This window comes from Pelmatolapia mariae, linkage group LG18, assembly GCF_036321145.2.
Source record: "Pelmatolapia mariae isolate MD_Pm_ZW linkage group LG18, Pm_UMD_F_2, whole genome shotgun sequence".
In the NCBI taxonomy this organism is placed as follows: domain Eukaryota; kingdom Metazoa; phylum Chordata; class Actinopteri; order Cichliformes; family Cichlidae; genus Pelmatolapia; species Pelmatolapia mariae.
Genome location: NC_086243.1, coordinates 8,305,006 through 8,329,019, shown reverse-complemented (window position 1 = coordinate 8,329,019; position 24,014 = coordinate 8,305,006). Strand labels below are relative to the sequence as shown.

Genomic DNA, 24,014 nt, shown 5'->3' with positions numbered 1-24,014 from the left:
GCGGCCCCTATTTTTTCTAACGAGGACTGTGAAAATTTTCTCTCTTTTCTGCTTGCAAAAATTCATAACGTGAGAATGAATTTTACACACTCAGCACCTGTTATCTCAATCTCTACCCCATCTCGGCCCATTATCTTTGATACTTTCTCTCCTGTTTCACTACCTGAGTTGGTAAAATTAGTGAATTCAGTAAAAGCATCCTCCTGTTCACTTGACATTGTACCTGCATCATTATTCAAAAATGTCTTCCAGTCTATTGGCCCATGTGTGCTCACTTTAATCAACTCTTCACTGGCATCTGGTATAGTTCCGGTTTATTTTAAAAACGCTGCTATTCTCCCACTTTTAAAAAAACCTCAACTAGACCCTTCTCTTTGGAGCAGTTATAGACCTATCTCTAAATTACCATTAATTGCTAAGCTTCTAGAAAAGGTTGTGGCTAAGCAACTTATGGCAGCTCTAGACAAACATGGCATTTACGATAATTTTGATTCCGTTTTTCGTTGATTTCACTCCACAGAGACAGCTCTTCTTAGGGTCTCAAGTGATATCTTGATGAATAATGATGCAGGAAAATGCTCTGTTCTACTCATGTTGGACCTCACATCAGCTTGGAGCATCACATCCTCATTGAAAGGCTGAAAAATTGGGTTGGTGTATCTGGAACTGCATTAGAGTGGTTCTCCTCTTATCTCCATCACCGATCCTTTTCTGTGGCAGTCTCCGATTTTAGATCATCCTCTACCTCCCTTACTTATGGTGTCCCTCAAGGGTCAGTTTTGGGGCCTTTATTGTTTTTAATATATCTTCTCCCCCTCCAGCATATAATGGGCTCTTTTGAGGACATTTCTTATCACTGTTATCCTGATGATATTCAGTTGTACGTATAAATCTATTTATTTATTTATTTAAAAGAGGGCTTTGCTATCCTACCCTGGAACACCACCAAGCCATTGGTTCAGATATGTGGATGACACCTGGGTGAAAATCAAATCTCAGTAAGTACCACAATTCACAGATCACATTAACTCAGTGGACCAACACATCAAATTCACCAGGGAGGATATGAAAAGTGGCAGGTTAGCCTTCTTAGACTGTGAGATTTCCATCAGTAATGGGGGACATCTAAATGCTGACGTGTACCGTAAACCTACACATACGGATCAGTATTTAAGGTTTGACTCTCATCATCCACTGGAGCACAAACTGGGTGTCATTAGGACGCTACAACACAGAGCGAACACCATCCCCACTGGCACAGCGGCCAGGGAGGCAGAAGAACAGCACATCAAGAAGGCCCTGAGTAAATGTGGTTATCCCAGCTGGACTTTTGTCAAAGCTGGAAAGGCACCTAAAGAAAGCTCCAGCCGATCCAGGAGAGAAGGACAACCGCTGCCTAAGCGAAAACCTGTAGTGATGCCATATGTGTCAGAAGTATCGGAGCAGTTGAGACGCATTTTTTCTAAACACCGGGTTTCTGTGGCTTTTAAACCCCAAAACACGCTGCGCCAAAAACTGGTCCACCCCAAGGATCAGGTCCCCCAACACAAACAGAGTAACATAGTGTACGCTGTTAAGTGCCAGGAGGATTGCCAGGATTTATACATCGGGGAAACCAAACAACCTCTGGCGAAGCAGATGGCACAACACAGAAGAGCTACCTCGTCAGGCCAGGACTTCGCAGTCTATTTACACCTACAGGCCAGTGGACACTCTTTCAAGGATGAGGATGTACACATCTTGGACAGGGAGGAATGCTGGTTTGAGCGCGGAGTCAAGGAGGCCATTTACGTGAAAAGGGAAAGACCATCTCTGAATCGAGGAGGGGGCCTAAGGGTACATCTTTCGCCATCTTACAATGCTGTGATTGCAGCCATTCCCCAACTCTCTGTGAATGGTACTCATGGCCATTGATCAGTGGTCTTTGATCAGTGGGTTTTGATCAGTGGTTGTTGATCAATGGTCATGGGAATTTGCATAATTAAGATTAAGAAACTGACCTCCCAGCCCATTGTTCCTTCAGTGGGGTGGTTTCAGTCATTATACAAATGTACTGTTTATAAGATTGGGGAAAACTGCAGTCAGCTGAGACTGAAGAAGTCACTTGGATGAGTGACGAAACGTTTCTTCCACAAAACGCTACGTCCAGATGAACAGAATCAACTTTTGGAGAGCACCAAAGGTACCACACAGACTATGCAAATTTCATGGAGAACATGATAGCATGTGGTGATGCAGAGAAAATGGGGTACACCACCCTCAAAAGCCCGGCAAAATATGCGTAGTCTTTGACTGCTCTGCACAATATCAAGACACCTCGCTGAAAACGCACCTGCTTACAGGGCCTGACCTCACAAAGACTTTGGTGGGAGCGCTCCGTAGGTTCAGGAAGGGCTTCATTGCTGTAATGTGCGACGTCAAACAAATGTTTCACCAGTTCCATGTAGGACTACTTATGCTTCCTATGGTGGGAGCATGGTGACCTAAGCGTTCCACCCTCAGTCTTTTGAATGAAGGTTCATCTCTTTGGCGCTTCTTCTTCTCCTGGCTGTGCCAACTTTGGTTTAAAACATCTAGCCACGCAAGGTGAGAGAAAGCTCACTCCAAACACTGTGAGGTTCATTCCAAAGAACTTTTATGTAGATGATGGACTTGTAAGTGTTATGTCGGAAGCAGAAGCCATAAAACTAGTCAAAGAACTGTGTAGAGAACTGTGTAGCACAGGTAAACTAAGATTACACAAGTTCATCTCAAACAGTGAAAATGTGATAAAGTCATTGCCGAGAGAAAAGTGTACAGAAAGTATTAAGGACTTAGATCTGGCACTTGGAGAGCCTTTAATGGGAAGGGCACTTGGTGTTCAGTGGTGCGTTTCTGCTGATGAGTTTCCATTCAGAATAACTGTAAAGAGCACCCAATGACAAGAAGAGGAATCCTGCGCACAATAGCATCAGTGTATGACCCACTGGGATTGGTCGCACCCTTCATCCTAAGAGGAAAGCAAATCAGTTATGTCAAGAGAAAGTTGGATGGGATGAGCCACTCTCAGATGATCTCCGCACACAGTGGGAATCCTGGCTCCTAGATCTTCAAAACCTAACCTGTCAAAGGTGAAAGTTCAAAGATGTGTCTTACCTGCAAACACAGACATTGCACAATGTGAATTACACCATTTTTCAGACGCTAGTGTGACAGGCTACAGACAGTGTAGTTATTTAAGAACAGTAACATCCAAAGGGGATATTCATTGTGCCTTAGTCTTGGGAAAGGCACATGTAGCCCCAACCAAGGTCACTACTGTCCCTAGACTTGAACTAACGGCTGCAGTAGTTGCAGCAAGAACAAGTGTAAGGTTAAGAAATGAGCTGGAGATAAGTGATCTTGAAGAACACTTCAGGATAGATTCCAAGGTAGTGCTGGGGAATGTGAATAATGATGCTAAGAGATTTCACGTGTTTGTGGCAAATAGGATTCAAAGGATAAGGTCACTCACAGACCCACGACAGTGGCATCATGTACCATCTGAAAGTAATTCTGCAGACCACACATCAATTGGACTCAGTGTCCAACAGCTACTCAACTCTAACTGGTTTAAAGGTCCAGAGTTTTTGTGGCAAAGCTAGCTACCCATTGAAAATGACGAGTTTACTGAAGTCAAGGCAAACGATCCAGAGCTAAAAACAGTAGATGTGTCCAACACCAAAGTAGAAGAAAGGAGAACAATACTAGACCGTCTTACCAAATTCTCAGACTGGAGAAGAGCTGTTAAAGCTATTGCTTGTCTACAGAAATTTGTGAAAGATTTTAAAGGACTCACACAAACAAAAGGTGAGAACACAAGTCAGACAAAAGGCGGAACTGTTCATAATAAAACTTGCACAAGAAAACACATTCAGCAAAGAATTTAAGGACTTAACTAGAGGAAAGGACATTCAACTGAAGGATAAGACACACAAGCTGTACAGCCTAAGTCCATTTGTTGATGAGCAGGGAGGATGTTTAACAAGAGCAACTCTGCACCCATATATCAAACAATCTGCGATTATTCCCAGTTCAAGTTATGTGTCGTCTTTACTTATTAAACACTATCATGAAAAGGTGCAGCATCAAGGAAGGGGAATAACTGTAAACGAGCTGCGCTCCAACGGGCTATGATCACAGGATGCAGCAATGCAGTTGCTTCTCAAATCTACAAGTGCACAACCTGCAGAAAGTACAGTTTGAAAGTGAGTTTGTTCTGAGGACCCCCTCTTCAAGCCACATGGGAAGTGTTTGGGAGAGGCAAATTAGTACTATTAGAAGTGTTTTAACTTCTATTCTTTATTAGAGTAACAACTAAATATTAATAGCATGATGAAACATGTCAGGTCCCAGAAAAACACTTTTTGAAGTACCAGAAATACATGAGACCTATTTTCCATACTCTGCCACCATAAAGCCTGCAAAAGTTACTATTAGCCTGTTATTGTGAGAGGATGATCTAAAGTCTTTGCTTTCAATATTATTTTTGCCTATTTGTCAATGCTGGTACGAAGCCTGTCTGTGCTGTTTTGATCCCTTTGCAAATGTTTCTTTCAATAAAGCTCAGAAAATCAGTTTGGTTTTAATGCTCAGTTTATTTTTCCACAACACTTTGATCATCTGAATATTTTGTAAGTGTGGTTTTAGTAACAGCCAGTGCTCAGCAGCTACTAGACAGTGTTTTCCTTATTTGTGGCATGAAGTTCTCTCTTTTTCTTATGTGTACTTTCAAAAATTCATATTTGAACATCTGAAGCTGCTCAGCATTAATAAAGAATTACACCAAGCTACAGCTGAAACAGTCATCAGCAAAAGTGCTGCTTGCACATAATCACTTCAGCAAAAAAAGATTCTACACACAGTATGTAAAACTATAGTTTTACATACTGTGTGTAGAATCTTTGAAAGTCCTGGCAATTCCTGAGCCGTTTCAGCATCCACCTTTAAATCAGCTCGCTTACAACTCATACTTTACAGCTTCCTGCTGTAATGATGAAGACGAGTTGAAAACACTTAAATCTCAGTAATGTGCAACTCACAGACTGCACTTGTGGAACTCATTGGAGATGGAGGTCAATGCTGAGTGTCTAACAGCACAATTTGGTTAGTGTTCACATATTTTTCTGAAAGCAGGCTCAGTTGGGGCCAACTACCTGCTGCGATGAACAACCTAGACAGGAAGTTTAGGCATAAAGCAAAGAGTGTTTGTAAATAACTCTGCTTGTAAAGAACAAGGATGACAGATAAAGATGCCACCAGGCACTTCCAGATTCTCAAAATCACAGCCTCAGAGGGTGCACACACACAAACACACCACATAGGAGGGTGAGAGGGGTCGGGGGGTCAATCCTGAGGGTCCAGCAGCACAATTTTGTTAGTTTTTACACATTTTTTTGTCTCTTTCATTGTCCTCATCATCATCATCATCCCGTTTTCTCTTCTGTCCTGCTTCTGCGTCAGCTGACGTAGAGGGTGATGACACCGTGTCTTCATTTTCATTATCCTCACTTTCAGAGGTGGTGTCTGACGGTTCGTTGCCTGCGTTGAGGAACCTGAATCTCTTCCTGTTCATCTCGTTACTGTCGCCATTATTATTCTCCTCTCTTTGGCGCCTCCTGGAGCCAAAGAGACCGCTTTCATCAGCTTCCTCTCTTGGAGGGCTCCTGGATTCTTGAGGTTCTGGGATGATAGGTATTAACTCTGGGACATCATCATCAGATTCGCTTTCAAGGTCGCTTTCATTTTCAGTGCCAGAATCAATGTCACTTTCCCAGACCCACCACATGTCATCAGCAAACTGATCTTCTTCCCGGGGCAGATTAATGTCCACGTTTACTGCTGGTAGATGAAGACCTTGATGGTCCCAGGGATCTTCAGCTAAACCGGCCATGTTGTTTTCCATGTCAGCTGCTGGAACAGGTAGCCCTTCATCGTCCCAGGGACCTTCTACTCCTACTGCTGGATTTAATCCTATGCCAGCTGCTTGCAAAGCTAGGTCCACTCGTGCAATATCGTCAATATTCCCAAGCCCCAGAGTATTATAAAAAATTTCTATCACAGTTTCCAGGCTGAATTCATTGAACAGACCACGCATTATAGTATCCCAGAGCAAACTCATCTCTGGACCTACTGCGTCGTAATGTTCAAAGCGCTCCACTAAATGAAGCAGCGGGCGAAATCTTAGCTGCACATCTAGAAACGGAGAAATATTTTATAGTGAACACTCATGATGAGAGAACAGTCCACAAATTCCAGTTGGTGCTATATTACATGCACAGATGCACCTGAAAACTAAGTGCTAAAAACTACATAGGTGAGGTTACTACTGTATGCACTGCAGTTGTGATGAACTTATTAGCTTTGAATATCAGGTTTTCCTCAGGCCACAGTCACTATTATAAAATACTACAAAACTACTCAATCTTACTCTTGCCCTTTACAAAATAATTCAATCTTAAAATTAAACTGAAAATAGCATGCAGCACCAGCATTTAAATAAGCCCGTGAAACATCCCTGCTTAGACAAAAACATGTATATTCTCCAATCCCCCATTGGCGGTCACAAAACAGTTGATGTACCGGGAGAAACACTGTACGAAACGGAGGTATCTAGACTGTGTGACCGAGGCCTTTACGAGCATGTGTTGTAACAAACTGTCAGATAATACATCACAAAATTGAAATGCTTACTTTGGTTAGGGCCGTTGATCTCACCGTCTCCGCTATCCATTTTAAATATGGTTCAAATCCACTGGACTGGAGGAAAGTGATCAGTAAGCTGCAAACTTAAACTGGCTGTTTACAATTTTCACTGTAGTTAAAATAGCTGAAAAGTTTAGAAACGTTTTCTGCTGTAGCTGTTAACACACGAAGAGACAGCAATCTGTGCTGCAAGAAACGCTGCTAAATGTTTTTTTACAGAACGTTGTCATGGATACACGGGGTTCTCACGATGATTCGTGAAGTCATACTGGACGTCGGATTCAAATGTGACGTCAGTGCTTCGAACGTGGACTTTACCAAAAATAAATAATTAAAAAAAAAAAAAAAAAAAAAAAAAAAAAAAAAAATATATATATATATATATATATATATATATATATATATATATATATATATATATAATTTTATTTTATTTATTTATTTTTCCCAGGAAAACCCAGACCCAGGACACGCTGGACAGATTATATCTCTCGGCTGGCCTGGGAACGCCTTTGGTCAACGCCGGATAGGCTGGAGGAGGTGGCTGGGGACAGGGAGGTCTGGGCTTCTCTGCTTAGGCTGCTACCCCCGTGACCCGGCCCCGGATAAAGGGGAAGAAGAGCGATGGATGGATGGAGGAAAACCAAACGAACACAAATTACACACCTCATACAAAGGAGACTTTTTTGGCGAATAGCGCACTGTTTGGCAGACGGTCTGACAAACTGGTGTTTGCTAATAAGCTAACGAAACTCAACATGGACATAAGAAGCTTTTTAAAAGTGGGAGAGACGCGGGTGAGGCGAGAGAGGTAGATACGCAACTGTCTCCAGTTGCAGCACAGTCGTCATCACTTGTTTTACGTTGTGTGTGTTTGTATATTACATACATTTGCTACGAGAAAGCGAGAACAGACTTCAAAGTAAAAGCCCTTCAGAATCCATTTAAACAGCTATTTATTCGTCTCAGTTTAGAAAGCTGCTAAAAGGAGTCTTTGTGGTTCCACGTGCAAATTTCACTTTAGATCAACAACATACACCATCATAGTGTTACTCGTTCAGTCCGAGTCAGTCTGATTTTAATTTCAAAATAATAGCCCTTTGAAATCAAGAATGTGGCTCAATGCTGAAACATAGTAAAGATATAATGTATATGTATGAAGTCAAAATGTGTGCACTGTGTGGCACTGATGACATTTTTAGAAATAAAACACAAACCCTTCATTTGAGTGCATTGTGTCATTTGCCCATTTCCATTTCTTTGTACTTTTCAAAGATATGCATGTCTGTGTATTCAAATTCTGCCATAAAGAAGAAGGTAGAGGTTCAAGTACAATGTGAGGTCACTGTGGAGTCTAGTGGATATTTGTGTGTGAAATCAGTCAAATATAGAAAATGGAAAACAATGATAAAAACAATGTAAATGGAGTGTGATTATTAAAACTTTATTAAATGCTGTCAAAATGAAAGGAAACCATGAATCTAAAAATGATGATATTCAATTCAATTCGATTTTATTTATAAAGCACCAAATCACAACAACAGTCACCTCAAGGCGCTTTATATTGTACAGTAGATCCTACAATAATAGATTCAGAGAAAACCCAACAATCATATGACCCCCTATGAACAAGCACTTTGGCAACAGCAGGAAGGAAAAACTCCCTTTTAACAGGAAGAAACCTCCGGCAGAACCAGGCTCAGGGAGGGGCGGCCATCTGGTGCGACCGGTTGGGGTGAGAGAAGGAAGACAGGATAAAGACATGCTGTGGAAGAGAGACCGAGGTTAATAACAAGTATGATTCAGTGCAGAGAGGTCTATTAATACATAGTGAGTGAGAAAGGTGACTAGAAAGAAAAAACTCAATGCATCATGGGAATCCCCCGGCAGCCTACGTCTATTGCAGCATAACTAAGGGAGGATTCAGGGTCACCTGATCCAGCCCTAACTATACACTTTAGCAAAAATGAAAGTTTTAAGCCTAATCTTAAAAGTAGAGATAATGTCTGTCTCCCAAATCCAAACTGGAAGCTGGTTCCACAGACGAGGGGCCTAAAAACTGAAGGCTCTCCCTCCCATTCTACGTTTAAATACTCTAGGAACAAAAAAGTAAGCCTGCAGTGCGAGAGCGAAGTGCTCTAATGGGGTGATAAGTAGACTTGTAGTCAAGTCCGCCTAAACCGAGACCAAGACAAGACCAAGTCGAGAGGAGACCAAGACCAAGACAAAAAAGTCTTTAACACTAGAATTACTGAGCCTTTTTTCCCTGGTGCAAGTCCCTACTACGAGATTTACTAGCCTGCGCAAATCTGCGTAAATTCCCCCCGACCTTAACACCTCTTGGCACCCCGCTGAGATTTTCACAGGTCTTCAGCTCCATTGTTCTCCTGCTTTTGTTGTGCAAACACACCCTTCCCCAACCCCTAACCATGAGAGATTCAGTTCTTTCCTTCCCTGCAAGGCTACTTTCCTTCCTTACCTGCAGCGTACTATACACCATGGTAGTTTCTATGTGCAATATTTCTCATATGTAATATTAGTTCTTGTCAATCCTTGTCACTATATTGGATGCCTGTCCATAAACATATATACACAGAGTTGTACATATATTTATATATTTATATAGCTACACCTTATATAATATGCATAAAGTCTAGTTATACACACAGACACATCTATATATATGTATATATATATATATATATATATATATATATATATATATATATATATATATATATATATATATATATATATATAGATAGATAGATAGATCTGTGTGTGTGTATGTATGTATGTATGTATGTATATATATATATATCTATATATATACACACACACAGATAGATAGATAGATAGACAGATAGATAGATAGATAGATAGATAGATAGATAGATAGATAGATAGATAGATAGATAGATAGATAGATAGATGTGTGTGTATACATACACCAATATTTTTGAATACTCGTGTCCATATATATGTTTCCAGATTGTTTGTATAGTGTACTTTCTATACCGTGCTCTGTCCACTTTTTTGCAATGACAATGCAGATTTTCCACTTGTGGGACAAATAAATGCAGATTTGCTGTGTGTGTGTGTGTGTGTGTGTGTGTGTGTGTGTGTCTGTTTGTGCAACATTGGCATTTGTTTACTCAGATCCAAGGCAGGCCAAACCTCTGTGTTACAACCTACATACAAAAGACACACATTCACAATATATGGGTACACAAGTCTGTTTTATTTCAAAGTGTTTCAAACTTTACAGCGTTTGCAGACCCAGTGTCCATCATCCCTGCATTTGGCACAGGTGAATTTCTGACATGTTGCACAGGTAAACCTGCTGCGATTCCTGTTGCAGCTCTCTTGCACCTGGCACTGCGTTGTCTTTACAGTCCCTGGCACAGGAGCTGCAGCAGCTTTAGCAGCCTGCCTCTGTGATAATATTTCCTTGTGCTGCATGAATCGGCAACGAAGTTGCTGAGCTAGAAGACTCAGAAACAATCTTCTCTTGCCTGTCCACCCTGTACATGCCTTGTACAAAATGTAGGCATTCACTGCCGCCAGGTCCAGCATATTGTAGAAAACCGCTACTGGCCACCTGCGTGTTGCTGATTTTACGGAATACATCCGTGCCATTTGGTCCAACACGTCTACACCACACTGTAAAAGCAGAGAGAGAGAGTCATGAGTATATGTTTTTTTCTATAGGCCTGTATAGCACACATCAGAAAACATTGTAGCACTGGTGTAAAATTGTACACACATTCACATACCTTCATGTGGTTATAGTGTGTTATCGTGTTGGGTTTCCTCTTTTTGCCGTCACCGATCGTCACGTCTTGGTGCATGGAACTTAGAACACACACAGTCTTGTTTTTTTTTTAGGTGCATAAATTGTCAAGGAGACACTGCCACTTCTAAGCACTGAAGTGGAGAATACCTCTCGCTTTGCAGTATCTTTTGCAAGTTGAGGAAGTTCACGCCGGACTTTATTCACCGTGCCCAGTAACGTTGTTTTGGGCTGCAGCAGTCTGTGTGACAGTGAAGTAAAGAAATTGTCCGTTGTGACATTTCTCCCATCATCCAAAAACGGCTCCATCTGTTTCATGACCACGTTCTCTGCCAGCCTCTCTCCCTTCTGACGACTGGGGTCCTTTCCCAAGAAAGGAGATGCACTACAGACATATTTGGTGTCCAAATCCGTGGCCATCCAGAACTTGATCCCAAATTTGTCTGGCTTGGTTGCAATATACTGTGTGAATGGACAACGAACCTTGTTCTTTGCTTGGTAGGGAACAGCTGTTCCCTACCAAGCATTTCTTGCAGCTGGCAACAACGGTCGTGCATTCAGTACAGCTGTGACTTCCGCAAGAAATGTGGTCAAAATCTCATGAGTAAGTTGAAGCATTTCTACCAGGCATTTCTGAAAGTTGTAACACAGAGGTTTGGCCTGCCTTGGATCTGAGCAATTCTGAGTGAGAAAATGCAAATGTGCCAGGCCTCAAGGATAATGGGTGGTTTGCACAACAAAAGCTGTAGGAGAAACAAGCTGACGACCTGTGAAAATCTCAGCAGGGGTGCTTAACACCTCGGGACTTGCACCAGAAAATAAAAAAGCCAGTAATTCTAGGGGGTTTTGGGTTTAGGGAAGTTACGCAAATTTGCGCAGGATAGTAAACCTAGTGTTAAACTGCAGCCAGATGCTGCTTCATTTATGGGTGTCATGCATATTTATGTGTTTTCTCGCACAGCCCTCCTCACCGCTGTCTACTGTCTCTCTCACCTACTGAGACGCACGCTCCACTTGACTGTCGCTCTCACCCTCTCTGTTTTTCACATAATGATATTATCCTATATCCTCGCATGTGATTGGCCACAATATGGAGGGATTGGAGCATAGCTGAGCCACTGTGTGAGAGCTGAGCAGCGAAAGGAAATTAAGTGAGGAGCCGGCTCTCGCTCAATGGGAGTCGACTCTTCTGATTCACTACAAAGCACTCTCTAAGCACGGTGTTCTGACAAAACGTCCTACTTTGGCAAAACGTCCTGCCGTAAGTAGTTTATGCACATTTCTGCTGTCACAGAGTAATTCCAGCACAAATGTAAGTAGGTATGATGGTTTGCCACTTAACTTTGCCCATCAGAGTATGCTTGTAGCTCATAATTATAAAGCCAGGACGGTTTGCCACTTCATTTTAGCCGTTAAAGTATGCTTGTAGGTCACATTCACAAAGGTAGCATGGTTTGGCACGTAATTTTACCCGTCAGAGTATGTTTCTAACTGTTATTAGCAAAAGTAAGATGATTTGCCACTGAATTCTAGCTGTAAAATTATGCTTCTAGCTTATATTCACAAAGGTAGGATGATTTTCCACTTAATTAAAGCTTTTAAAGTATGCTTGTATGTCACATTTACAAAGGTAGGACGGTTTGGCACTTAATTTTACCCATCAGAGTATGTTAGTAGCTTATATTCACATAGGTAGGATGGTTCGCCACTGAATTTCGTGTTGTGCGCATGCGTAGAAACAACGGGTAGGATGGTTTGTCAGGTAGGATGCATTCCCAGAACACCGGCTCTTAGAGCTGATGCTTTTGCGCATGACACATTATCGAAGGTTACGTTGTGTGTCATGGATACTGTTGACTCCAGAGGCGGAGCCAGACATTTTATACACCCGGGGCTTAGCCCCAAAGGGTAGTACGCATGTGGGATGATTTATTAGGCTGTGTTTTCAGTTTTGTTCAAAAAAGAATGACTTCATATAGGAAAAAAATATATATATCACATATGCAGGACACCTTAAACTAGTTTTTTAATTAAGCAGCACGGCAGAACAAAATCAGGGCTGTATCAAGACACGAGGACTAAACCCTAATTCAACCAGACCCAGAACTGATCCAGAATTAAAACAAGACTGAGACAAGATAAGAGTGCATCAATTTTACAGGACGTAATTACACACTAATCTATGACAGACTGTATCTTTAAAATAAAAATGTGTATAACAGCACCAATGACAACAAACCCATGAAAATGATAGTAGTGCAAGTGATATGACACTGCAACAATTGTAGAAACAATTACAAAATTAATGTAAAGGACCAGACCTGAATATAACAACCACAAACTGAAAAATACTGGCAGGAGCCAGTGCTACCTCTCAGCCTCTTAGTAGATGCACTGAGGGTATAAATTTGAAAATCATCTGAGAGGTAAGTACTTCATTTTCCAGTAAAATTTGAATACATTCTGAGTCCATGTCCAGTTTTAGATAAATCCCCTTGTAACAGAAATAACGGTGCTAAACTATAATTTCACTTTCACTCTGTGTTCAGTAGAGTCATTTGTAGGTGTGGTTTGGCTCATGCTGCCTGTTGAAGAAGCTGCAGCACAGTCTTTGCCTTTCACTTCTTACTCCACTTCAGTTGGCTACACAACACTGTTTGGACTGAACATCGACAGAAGTGATTACAACCAAGCATGGCTGGCAAGTTCGGTAAGTCATCATGTTAGTCATGTTTTCTAGTGTTACAACAGTGATCATGGCTGATTTAAAATCATGGTTGGTCGATAGATTATAAAAATAAAAACAAGATCAATGAGGTTAGTTTTATACATACACAGACCTGTGATGGTTTAAATAAATCTTTTAAGTCTGAAAGGGAGTAGGTAGAAGCTTAATGTTTATCAAGACCTGCCCCATTGTGCAAAAATGAATAAAAAATAAAACCTAAATTATGCACAACCTGCCTACATGCTCATTAGCTATAGATATGTATTCAATAATAATAGCAATAATAATGGACAATAGGAATGCAAAGACAAAGACTCACTGTTCTCCTTTGGTCATTACTATTGTCCATAGTGCTCCTTTCTAACCATGTCAACCTGCTCCTTATTTAAACCAAGTCTCTGAGACAGCAGTTTGTGAATTTAGCTCTGAGATGTGGAAGAGAGTTCATAACTTTTGAATGTCCATACTTAAGATTCCTGCTATTAAATATGTTATCCACTGTAACATTATAGTTACACAGTTCATAAGTGTGATATTTACAAGCCTTTCGTGGTTATATATAACAGAAAGAAAGAAAACGAGGATGAATTGCATTTTCTGATAGCAGAGTGTTAGGGTCATTACTGAGGATGACTATGATTTCACAGGATCAACAGCAGAATAGATAACTGTGACCCATCTCTGTAGATGTTGAATTAACTTTTGACCATCTACCAGAACATTTGTAACCTAAAATACCGACCCCAAACCCGGTGCATGATCAGGTATATGTATAATAAGTAAAATGTATTTCATGCCATGTATTCTTTCTGATCTTTCTACACAGATTCTGGAAGGACAAATGATGATGAGGTGAGGATTGTGATGGTGGGGAAGACTGGAACTGGGAAGAGTGCTACTGGAAACACCATTCTGGGTCGTGGGTGCTTTGAATCCAAGTTCAGTGCCAAATCTATGACTGTAGAAACTTCCAAAGGAAAAGCTTCAGTGGATGGACATCGCGTTTCTGTCATTGACACCCCGGGGCTGTTTGATACCAGGGTTGATGAAGAGGAAACTCAGAAAAATATATGCCAGTGCATCTCCTATGCTTCTCCAGGACCCCATATCTTCTTGGTGGTCATCAAACTGGGCAGATACACTGAAGAGGAAAAACAGACGGTGCAAAAGATTCAAAAAATCTTTGGCACTGATGCAGACAAATACAGCATGGTTCTCTTTACCAATGGGGACGAACTTAAAGGAACCATTGAAAAGTTCTTAGAAGAAAGCTCAGACCTGCAGGAACTCGTGGCCAGATGTAACGGTCAGTACCACGTCTTCAACAATAAACTGAAGGAGCGCTCTCAGGTCACTGAGCTGCTCCAGAAGATCAGAGAGATAGTCCAGAAGAACGGAGGAAGCCACTACACCAACGAGATGTTCCAAGAGGCTGAGAGGGCGATTCAAGAGGAGAAAGAACGCATCCTGAAAGAGAAAGAAGAAGAAATACAGAAAGAAAAAGAGAAAATGGAGAGAGAAATACGGGAAAGATATGAGAAAGAGATGCAGAAATACAATGAAAAACTCCAGGCTGAGAGAGCGAGGGAGAGGAAGGAGAGAGAGGAGGAGAGGAAGAGGGAGAGAGAGGAGATGAATGAGGAGAGAAAGAGAGAGATGGAGGAGAGAGAGGCAGAGAGGAAGAAAGAGAGAGAGGAGAGAGAACAGGAGATGAAGAAGTTAAAGGAGAAGTGTGAGAGAGAACTGGAGGAAGAAAGATGCAAGATTCAGTCCAGATATGAAAATGAAGCCAGAGATGAAGCTGAGGAGTTTAATCCATTATCTTTTCTGGCTGAAGGAATTAAAACACTTGGGAACGTGTTAAAATCTTGGCTTCAATTGTAAATTTTGACTCATGCATTGAATGACAGTCAGGATCTTTTCATATAGAAACTCATGACTGCCGCTCTGTATCATCGCACCATTGTTTTAAACTTTTTCTTAGAGTTCCCCTGCATGTCTGGACTCCCTAACATGATGTTACAGATAGCAACAAGTTCAAAAGTCGTAATATTTTGGGGATTATATGTGAGGTTCCTGTAAAATTTGTCAATCTTCTTTCTGAAGTTTTGAAGCTTTTTCTTTTTTTCTAATTTTCATTTACAGCTCGCTGTTTTCACACAGCAGATCCTGTGGACATATTGAATTTCCTTCTTATGTTATTTTAGTGATTTATTAGTTGAAGTAGAGTCTTACTGTGGGCATTTGGGACATTCATAGTATTCAGTCATAGTAATATTATAGTTAGAGATATCTGTATATGTTTAACATTTTTACAAACACATGTTTTATGTGAAATGACTGATGTAGGTGTGGATGTGAGAACATATTATTATTTTTGGTGACGGACTTTCAGTATGAGCAGGATGTACCCTCTCACTCTATAACAGTGGTTAAACACTTAGGCTCCAATAAATAAGCAGTTAATAAACTGATTGTAGGAGCTCTTTGTAACTTCTCTTGTTGGCAGTGATGTTTTTTTGTTTGTGAGATTTACTTTTCTTCACTTTCTTGGTGAATGAATCTGTCTTTGTTCGAACTTTTACCTTCCCCTTGACTGAGTTGTTTGCGTTGCTTTTTGCCTTCACATGTGTGACTCGCAGCCTGACAATAAACTTAGATTTGTGGACTTTGTGCCATGACCTCTAGAATTGTAATTATTGGTCCTTCTTTTTGTAACCTAGTTGTCTCCTTTAAAATAAATTTGTGAGTCACTGTCATAATTCAACTGAGTGTTGTTCTTGCTTTCTCAGTGTCGCTGGTTAATTTTATACCTTAATGTAATAAATGAAAATACAAAATATAATATTACAGGTTGAATAGTAGTAGCTTAGCTTCTCACAGTTATTTATCTAGTACTGCATCACATTCTGATCAAATTACTGCCACAAGCTAAATGTCCACATTCTCACCTGTAGATTTTAAAGATCTGGAAGAAATTAAGCATCAGTTAAAGTCTTGCACCTGTGAGATTATTATATTATCTTATGCCACGTTATACCCCTAATTAAAGATTGTGAAATCATTATGTAGTTTTAGGTTGCATTTAACTATTGACTTAGAAAAAGGGGATAACTATTACATTTATTAAACTGATTTATTACATTAGACTGCTGATTTATTGTGAATGTATGACATTGTTTATGATGCATTATACTGCTGCGTTATAAGAAATACTGTTTTCAGAGAATCATGGCCTTATTTGTCTGATTAGAAAAGAACAGAACATACTGCACAGGAAGACAAGGTCATAACTTAGGCTCACTGAGAGAGAAAGAATTTGGATGTTTAGGTTTTATGACTAGGTGGGGACTCATGAAGCTATAAGAATGTGAGAAATGCTCAGACACGTCGAGATCTGCTGTTACCCTCTTCGGCACATCTCCCATCCGGATGTATTGCGCAAGAGTGTTTGTATGGAATAAAATGATTGTTGATTGAGCATTTATACACCAAGCGTTGTTCTTCCTTCAGCCCAAAGATTAAAGAATTGGGAGGATTTAACAACTTGGTGCTGGGTGACCCGGATCTTTAGTGTGCTGAGGAAGGTAGATTTGGCCTGGGGTGAGATCGTGAGGCGAGGCAAGGCAAGGACTGGTCCAACAAGATAGAAAGGTAAGTACCACCTGTTGTATAAATACCAAAGTGTGCATATTGGAAATTCTAAATTAATCTGGTCGCTGAGTTATATGTATTTTCACATTAAATTTTGTCGTGTCTGGTTTTCGGCGCGAGATACTAACATCATAAGTTGAGGCTGAATTCCAGTGTGACATAGGAACTGGCTCTAGCAAGAAACTAAAAACATTCTACGTTGAGAATAGAGTAGAGCCCACATTAAATTCCACATTTAACTTTGTCTATGACTGGCTTATGTGGCAAGAAACTCTTTAAATTATTTCCAAGTTGAGTTCAGAGGTTTCTGTGTGTGTTTCTGCATGTGAGACACGCTCTGTGTGTTTCAGTGTGTGAAATATGAACATGGTGACAGTGACTGTTGATGTGTGAATTTGAGGGCACTAGTGCGAAGAAAATATTTTAAGATACTAAGGTTGCCCATACGGTAAAAAAAAATAAATTTTTCCTAGACAAAATATATTGCAAATATATGGTAAATATATGTTGTATTTGTGATGCTCAAAAAAATTTATTTTTGAAATTGAAAATATATTTGTTTCAAACCAAAATACATTTCAAAACATATTTTAGGGTGAAGAAAATACATTTACAACCTTACAGTAGAATGTATATCAAAGTATCCTTTATTTAAAATGTATTTAGTGCAATAATGATGATAATAATAATAATAATAATAATAATAATACTAAAAGTAACAACATGTTTAATGTACATCTGCAAAAAACAGCTGGATTCAAACAAAATAGAGTCAAGGGTCTAGCAAGAATTAGGTTATTTATTCATTTGCTTACAGTATTTCACATTACACAATATCTCACTATAATGTAGCGTTCACTTGACTTTGAAATTATCTGTCAGTGATACAGTAAACAAGATACAACAACTGCTATGTACACTATAGTTTTTGACAATATATACAATATAGTACTTAAAGGAACACACTCCACTTTTTTGGAAATAGGCTCGTTAAAAATGCAGCGTCTTCTTTCTAGATCCGTACGTTAATAGGGCTCTGGAGCGTGATCTTACAGGATGGGGCGTAGCCAGGATTTTTGGTCGAGGCGCCATATTAGCAGGCCAAACAAATGCTTGCTGTGTGGTCGGTTGTAATGTTAGATTGCACTACCGGCAAAGGAATAAGCTTCAAAATGGGCTCTCTTTTCATTGTTTCCTCACCTGGAAGCATCATGAGGGAGCTTATGTGTTGGATGTTACCAAAAGAAGGCGTCTAGCCTGGATAGCAGCTGTGAGACGAGCTGATATTCAGTTCTCTACCATCCCCAGATACCCACATAGCAGATAGGTCTGGCCCGGATCTGGTGTCAAGCCGGCACTGCTGGCTGACTTCTAGTATGGTAAGTGGTAAGTCATCCAAATATGGGCCAGGCCTTGCATAGATGGCACTGTTTATGTGATGGCATGCCACATCTGGCCTGATTGTGGTTTGGCTTATCTGGCCCAGGTTTATAGAAAACAGGTCTGGCCCGGATATGTCATCAATCTGGCACTTCTGCCTGACTGTTGTCATTTCAGGGTGTATGTCAACCAGATGTTGGCCAGGTCTGGCAATGATGGCACTATTTATGTTCCTATTTTCCAATTTTAGTTAGAAGACCCAAATGCCATGTTGCAATACTATACTGCTATGGTAGCCAACATTTCAAATGCAGGTTTGACAGGTTTGTGAGTGTACACTTTATCCAAAACCTAGTGAGGGTTTACTCATGCTTGCCACTGGGTGGCTGTAGCTCAGGAGGTAGAGCAGGTCACCTACAGATTGGAAGGTTAGTGGTTCGATCCCTGGCTCCTCCAGACTTCATGTCAAGACTGTGACTGTGTATGAATATTGTTAGGAAGCACTCGCTTAAGAGACAGTGAAGGTGGTGTGCTGTATGGAGCACTTTGAGTAATCTGGGAGAGTAGAAAAGCGCTATATAAGAATCAGTCCACTGTCTGAACAGAGTTTTGTCATGTTACTTTTGCACTTGGTACATCTTGTTATTACATGGCTTGATTAAGGTACACATTAGGCTGACATCTGGGGCCAGAGCTGAAACTGTTCTGGGCCAGCACATGAGCCAGCAGTGTGTCTGCAACTGGCCTTGTGCTGGGTAATGTGTGGGCCACCTCTGGCAAACCAGATCTGGGCCACCAAAGGCCGTCATTCTTTGCGGTATGTGGGCCATGTGTAAGCACATTGTGTGGGCCAGATCCGGGCCATATCAATTTTGCTATGTGGGTATCTGTTGGTGTGCTCCAGTATTTTCTTTCTGGTAAGTTCTAAATAAGTTCATATTACTCTTTATAGCCTGTTAGTTTTATTTTCAATGTGCTCTGAGGTCATAGAACAAACTTAGAACAAACATGCAGAACTACCTTCTATTTATAGAGTTGCTAATTATTTGGCATTATTGCAGCAAACCAGCCTATGAAATGAATGAAACAAATCCTGACTGGGTTCCAGCACTACACATGGGGCACTACGAAATCCCTGCTTCAAACTACATGCTACATACCACCATGCCAATCAGACTACTTCTTCCATGTGTGGGTGAAAAGGTGACCCTCCTGGATAAGATGGCAAAGATTTGCTGCGTTTTGGTGAACATGTGCCCCAGTGTGGTAGTAAAACCAGGGAAAAATGCTCTTGTTAAATACTCTTAAAAGTTTTGTGCTGTATATGTAGTGAATAGTTTTCAAAAGAGACAGTAATTTACAGAATGCTAGTAGTGGGTGATATTATTTAAACGCTGTCATGATTTTATGTGAACATATTGTCATTTGTAAACTATACATGACATTGATTCTACATTGTAACTGATGTGATGTTCTACAAAGTGGGTTTAATTAAAAAAAAAAGGCAAACATTTATTTGTTTCTTTATTCAACTTTTGAACAGTGGTACTTAGTAAGTACATATTCAGTAAATGCAAATTATTTACATGGCCCCCTAAATGAAAACATTATGGGTTATTCAGAACAGAGCTATGCTTGGAAAAATATTTTCCCATCAGTTGAGACAACTCCTCCACAGTAGCAGGTGGAATTTTTCTTTTTTGAGGACGGCTTCTTTTACCTGTCACAACGAATGGTCTGTTTATGTTTTGATCAAGAGCCTTTTTTGGGCAGCTGAAGAGGAGAAGTCCATCTTATGGCCAACCTCTGGCTGTATCATGGTCATATTACCAGGCAAAACCCAGTATGCAGGTTCATCTGTAACAGTCCTTGTGCCACAGATCCTCACTGTTGCTTCTACATTAAACTGAAGAGCAGCGACATGGGTGCAGGTCTCCGCGACTCCGGCCATACAGGTGCAGTGGGCGGCTTCAACCTTCCCTGTGATGCTCACAGTGACCCATGGCTGCAATGCTGGTTCATTCAGTCTTTAAGAGTGCAGTACCTAAAACACACACAGACAAAGTTCATTTAAAGACAAGAACTTTAATGAGCCAAGGCTGACACAAATGTGTTTTATCTACTTTCAAATCCATTTATCATAAATGTATCAAATAAAGTGTTTTTATGTATCAATCTATAGAACGCTGCATGTTATATTCTATATCTGCCTGTTTCTTTTTAGAAACCTATCAGCAAAAAATGAACCTAAAGTATGTAATGCAAGGATGTAATCACTTTCAAGAGGGAGAAAGCATAAAGTTCGACTTTAAGGGACAATTATGGTCACCTAATATGAAAAGGAGATTCTGCAGATCATTAATCAATGTATAAAACTAAAACAGAATGTATTTTTAGTGACACAGGACACAAACAAGGAAGCAAGATGTGTAATTAGGATTATTTAGATTAAATATGAATTAATTAGTGCAATTTCTTTAACCATAGAGAATAACTAAATCCTTCAGGACAATGTCACATCAGTGCACTGAACTCACTATGTTAACCCTCTAACAGAGCCTCCACATGTTCTCACTGTAATTTCCCCCTCATGAATGAATTTATGCTGCACTAATCTGAATGTTCGGGGGGGGAATCAAACGCATTTTACTCGCAGTACTCAAACTGACTTACCTTTGTTTGAATGACGGTGTACTCACAACGTGGACGCTTAAAAATAGCCAAATCTTGTACCCAGTCCTTGGTGAATTGGATGTGCGTGTTACGACTGTTGTCGTAATTATAATATGCAAATTTGAGTATGCAGGTGCTCCTCCATGATTGGTGCATCCAGGGTGGATGGATCGTACCGATTGGCTAACGTCCGGGAGACAGCGCATAAGAAGACATCGCCAGGGACTGCCAGGTCATTCATCCTCGGCCCAACCCAACCGGCAGACCGTGTGTTCACTGTTTAAACTATGTTGATTTAATGTAGGAGCATGTAGGGGTGGACCGCCTTTTTTGTTTAATTAGTTTTCTCCTGTTTTTGTTAGGTAGGGAGGAAAGTAATTGTCGTTTGGTTTGGTTCTTTTGAATAGGTAAGTTATGTACTCCTGAGACCTACCTTTTGTTTGTTGTTTTGGCCTTGGGTTCACCCCGAAGTTATAATTCGCTCCCTTCCTTTGTTTAAATTCACTCATTGTAAATAAATCACTGTCACAAAGTGACATGCGCACTTAGAGCGTGCGCTCTAAGTGCGATCGTTATTGAATAAAATCGACGAGCTCTCAGCACTGGTACGGAGTCAGAGGGAATACCGAGAGTGTAGCCTGATGTGTTTCACTGAATCACGGATGCACCAGGACATTCCCGACGAGAATGCTCCGTGGAAGGCTTCCACACTGTTCGGGCGGACAGGGACAGCATCGCTAGCCCTAAGCGGAAAGGAGGTGGACTTGCTGTTTTAGTTAACAACCGGTGGTGTAACCCTGCCAACATAACAATCAAAGAAAGGATTTGTTGCCCGGACATTGAACTGTGTGCTGTTGGACTCAGGCCGTATTATTTACCCAGGGAATTCTCTCATGTCATCTTGGTGCCTGTTTATGTTCCTCCCTCTGCTAACCCCACAGCTGCATGTGACACTATCCACTCTGCCATAGCCCAGTTACAGACTCAGCACCCGAGTGCCTTTATTGTGATCTCGGGTGACTTCAACCATGTATCACTGGACAGTACACTTCCAACATTCAGACAATATGTGGACTGTCCCACCAGGGGAGAGAAAATTCTAGACCTACTGTATGCTAATGTCAAGGATGCATACAGCTCCTCCTCCCTCCCCCCACTTGGTAGGTCAGATCATAACCTGATTCACCTCACCCCCCGCTATGTGCCAATTGTGAGGAGGGAACCTGCGACCACGAGGCGCGTTAGGAGGTGGTCAGAGGAGGCCTTAGCGGAACTACAGGGCTGTTTCGAGGTGACCGACTGGGAAACACTCTGTGAGCCGCATGCCGAGGACATCAATGGGCTTACTGAGTGTATCACAGACTACATAACTTTCTGCACCGACTCCATTGTTCCAGCTCAGACTGTTCATTGTTACCCGAATAACAAGCCGTGGGTGACTAAGGACATCAAAGCCCTCCTCAACAACAAGAAGAGGGCTTTCAGAGGGGGCAATAAAGAGGAGGTGAGAAAGGTCCAGGTGTTACTAAAGGACAAGATCAGAGAGGCTAAGGACAATTACAGGAGGAAGCTGGAGTGGAAACTCCAGCAGAACAGCATGAGAGAGGTGTGGAGGGGCATGAAGACCATCACTGGATTCAGGCCAACCAACAGCAGGGGAGCTGAGGGAGGTGAGAACAGAGCTAACGAGTTGAATCTGTTTTTCAACAGATTCGACAACACAGTGTCTGCTCACACCCCCACAACCTCACCTGTAGTCAGCCTGGAACCCAGAGCCACACCACTGTGCCAGCCTCTCTCTTCACATGGCGCTGTTGCCTCCTGTGAGATTCCTGACACCCCTCCCCCACCCATCACCTTCACTCAATACCAGGTTGAGATGCAAATGAGGAGACTTCACTCAGGCAAGTCTGCTGGACCAGACGGAGTGAGTCCCCGCGTCCTCAAGGCCTGTGCCCCCCAGCTGTGTGGAGTCTTTCATAAACTGTTTATGCTGAGTTTGAGTCTGCAGAGGGTCCCAGTGATGTGGAAGACATCATGCCTCGTCCCTATTCCAAAGACGCCACGTCCCAGTGGCCCCCAGGATTACAGACCCATGGCACTGACCTCCCACATCATGAAGACCCTGGAAAGGCTTATCCTGGACCAGCTGCGACTCATTGTCAGACCACATCTGGATCCCCTTCAATTTGCCTATCAGCCTCGTCTCGGAACAGAGGACGTCATCATCTACCTGCTCAATTGTGTCTACACCCATCTGGACCAGCCAGCGAGCACTGTGAGGGTCATGTTTTTTGACTTTTCCAGTGCTTTCAACACCATCAGGCCGACTCTCCTGGGTGATAAGTTAACAGCGATGCAGGTGGATGCTTCTCTGGTGTCCTGGATTGTTGATTACCTGACAGGAAGACCACAATATGTACGTCTCCAACAGTGTGTGTCTGACAAGGTAATCAGCAACACAGGGGCACCACAAGGGACTGTCCTCTCTCCTTTCCTCTTCACCCTCTACACCACAGACTTCAGCCACTGCACAGAGACCTGCCATCTTCAGAATTTTTCTGATGACTCCGCGGTGGTTGGATGCATCAGCAGGGATGATGAGACAGAGTACCGGGCTGTGATCGACTCCTTTGTCACGTGGTGTGAGCAGAATCATCTGCAGCTCAACGTGGGAAAGACCAAGGAATTAATAGTGGACTTCAGGAAGACCAGGAAACACTTGACCCCTGTTTCAATCCAGGGGGTCAATGTGGACATTGTGGAGGACTATAAATACCTTGGAGTACACATTGACAATAAACTGGACTGGGCTAAAAACACCACAGCACTTTACAGAAAGGGCCAGAGTCGTCTCTATTTTTTGAGGCGGCTGAGGTCCTTCAACATCTGCCAGAAAATGCTCAGGATTTTCTACGAGTCTGTTGTGGCCAGTGCGATCCTCTATGCTGTTGCATGCTGGGGGAGCAGGCTGAGGGTTGCAGATGCCAACAGACTCGATAAACTGATCCGTAAGGCCAGTAATGTTGTGGGGATGGAGCTGGACTCCCTCAAGGTGGTGTC

The 24,014-nt window shown here is 41.6% G+C and overlaps 1 protein-coding gene across 1 annotated transcript; it reads left to right on the top strand.

The window, feature by feature from the left end:
• Window positions 1–13,151: 13,151 nt before the first annotated feature.
• LOC134617126 (GTPase IMAP family member 4-like) lies at window positions 13,152–15,296 on the top strand. Its single transcript, XM_063462316.1, has 2 exons — window positions 13,152–13,226; window positions 14,071–15,296. Exons 1-2 carry the CDS (start codon window positions 13,211–13,213, stop codon window positions 15,126–15,128), a joined length of 1,074 nt encoding a protein of 357 aa, XP_063318386.1. The 5' UTR covers window positions 13,152–13,210; the 3' UTR covers window positions 15,129–15,296.
• The last annotated feature ends 8,718 nt before the right edge of the window (window positions 15,297–24,014 follow it).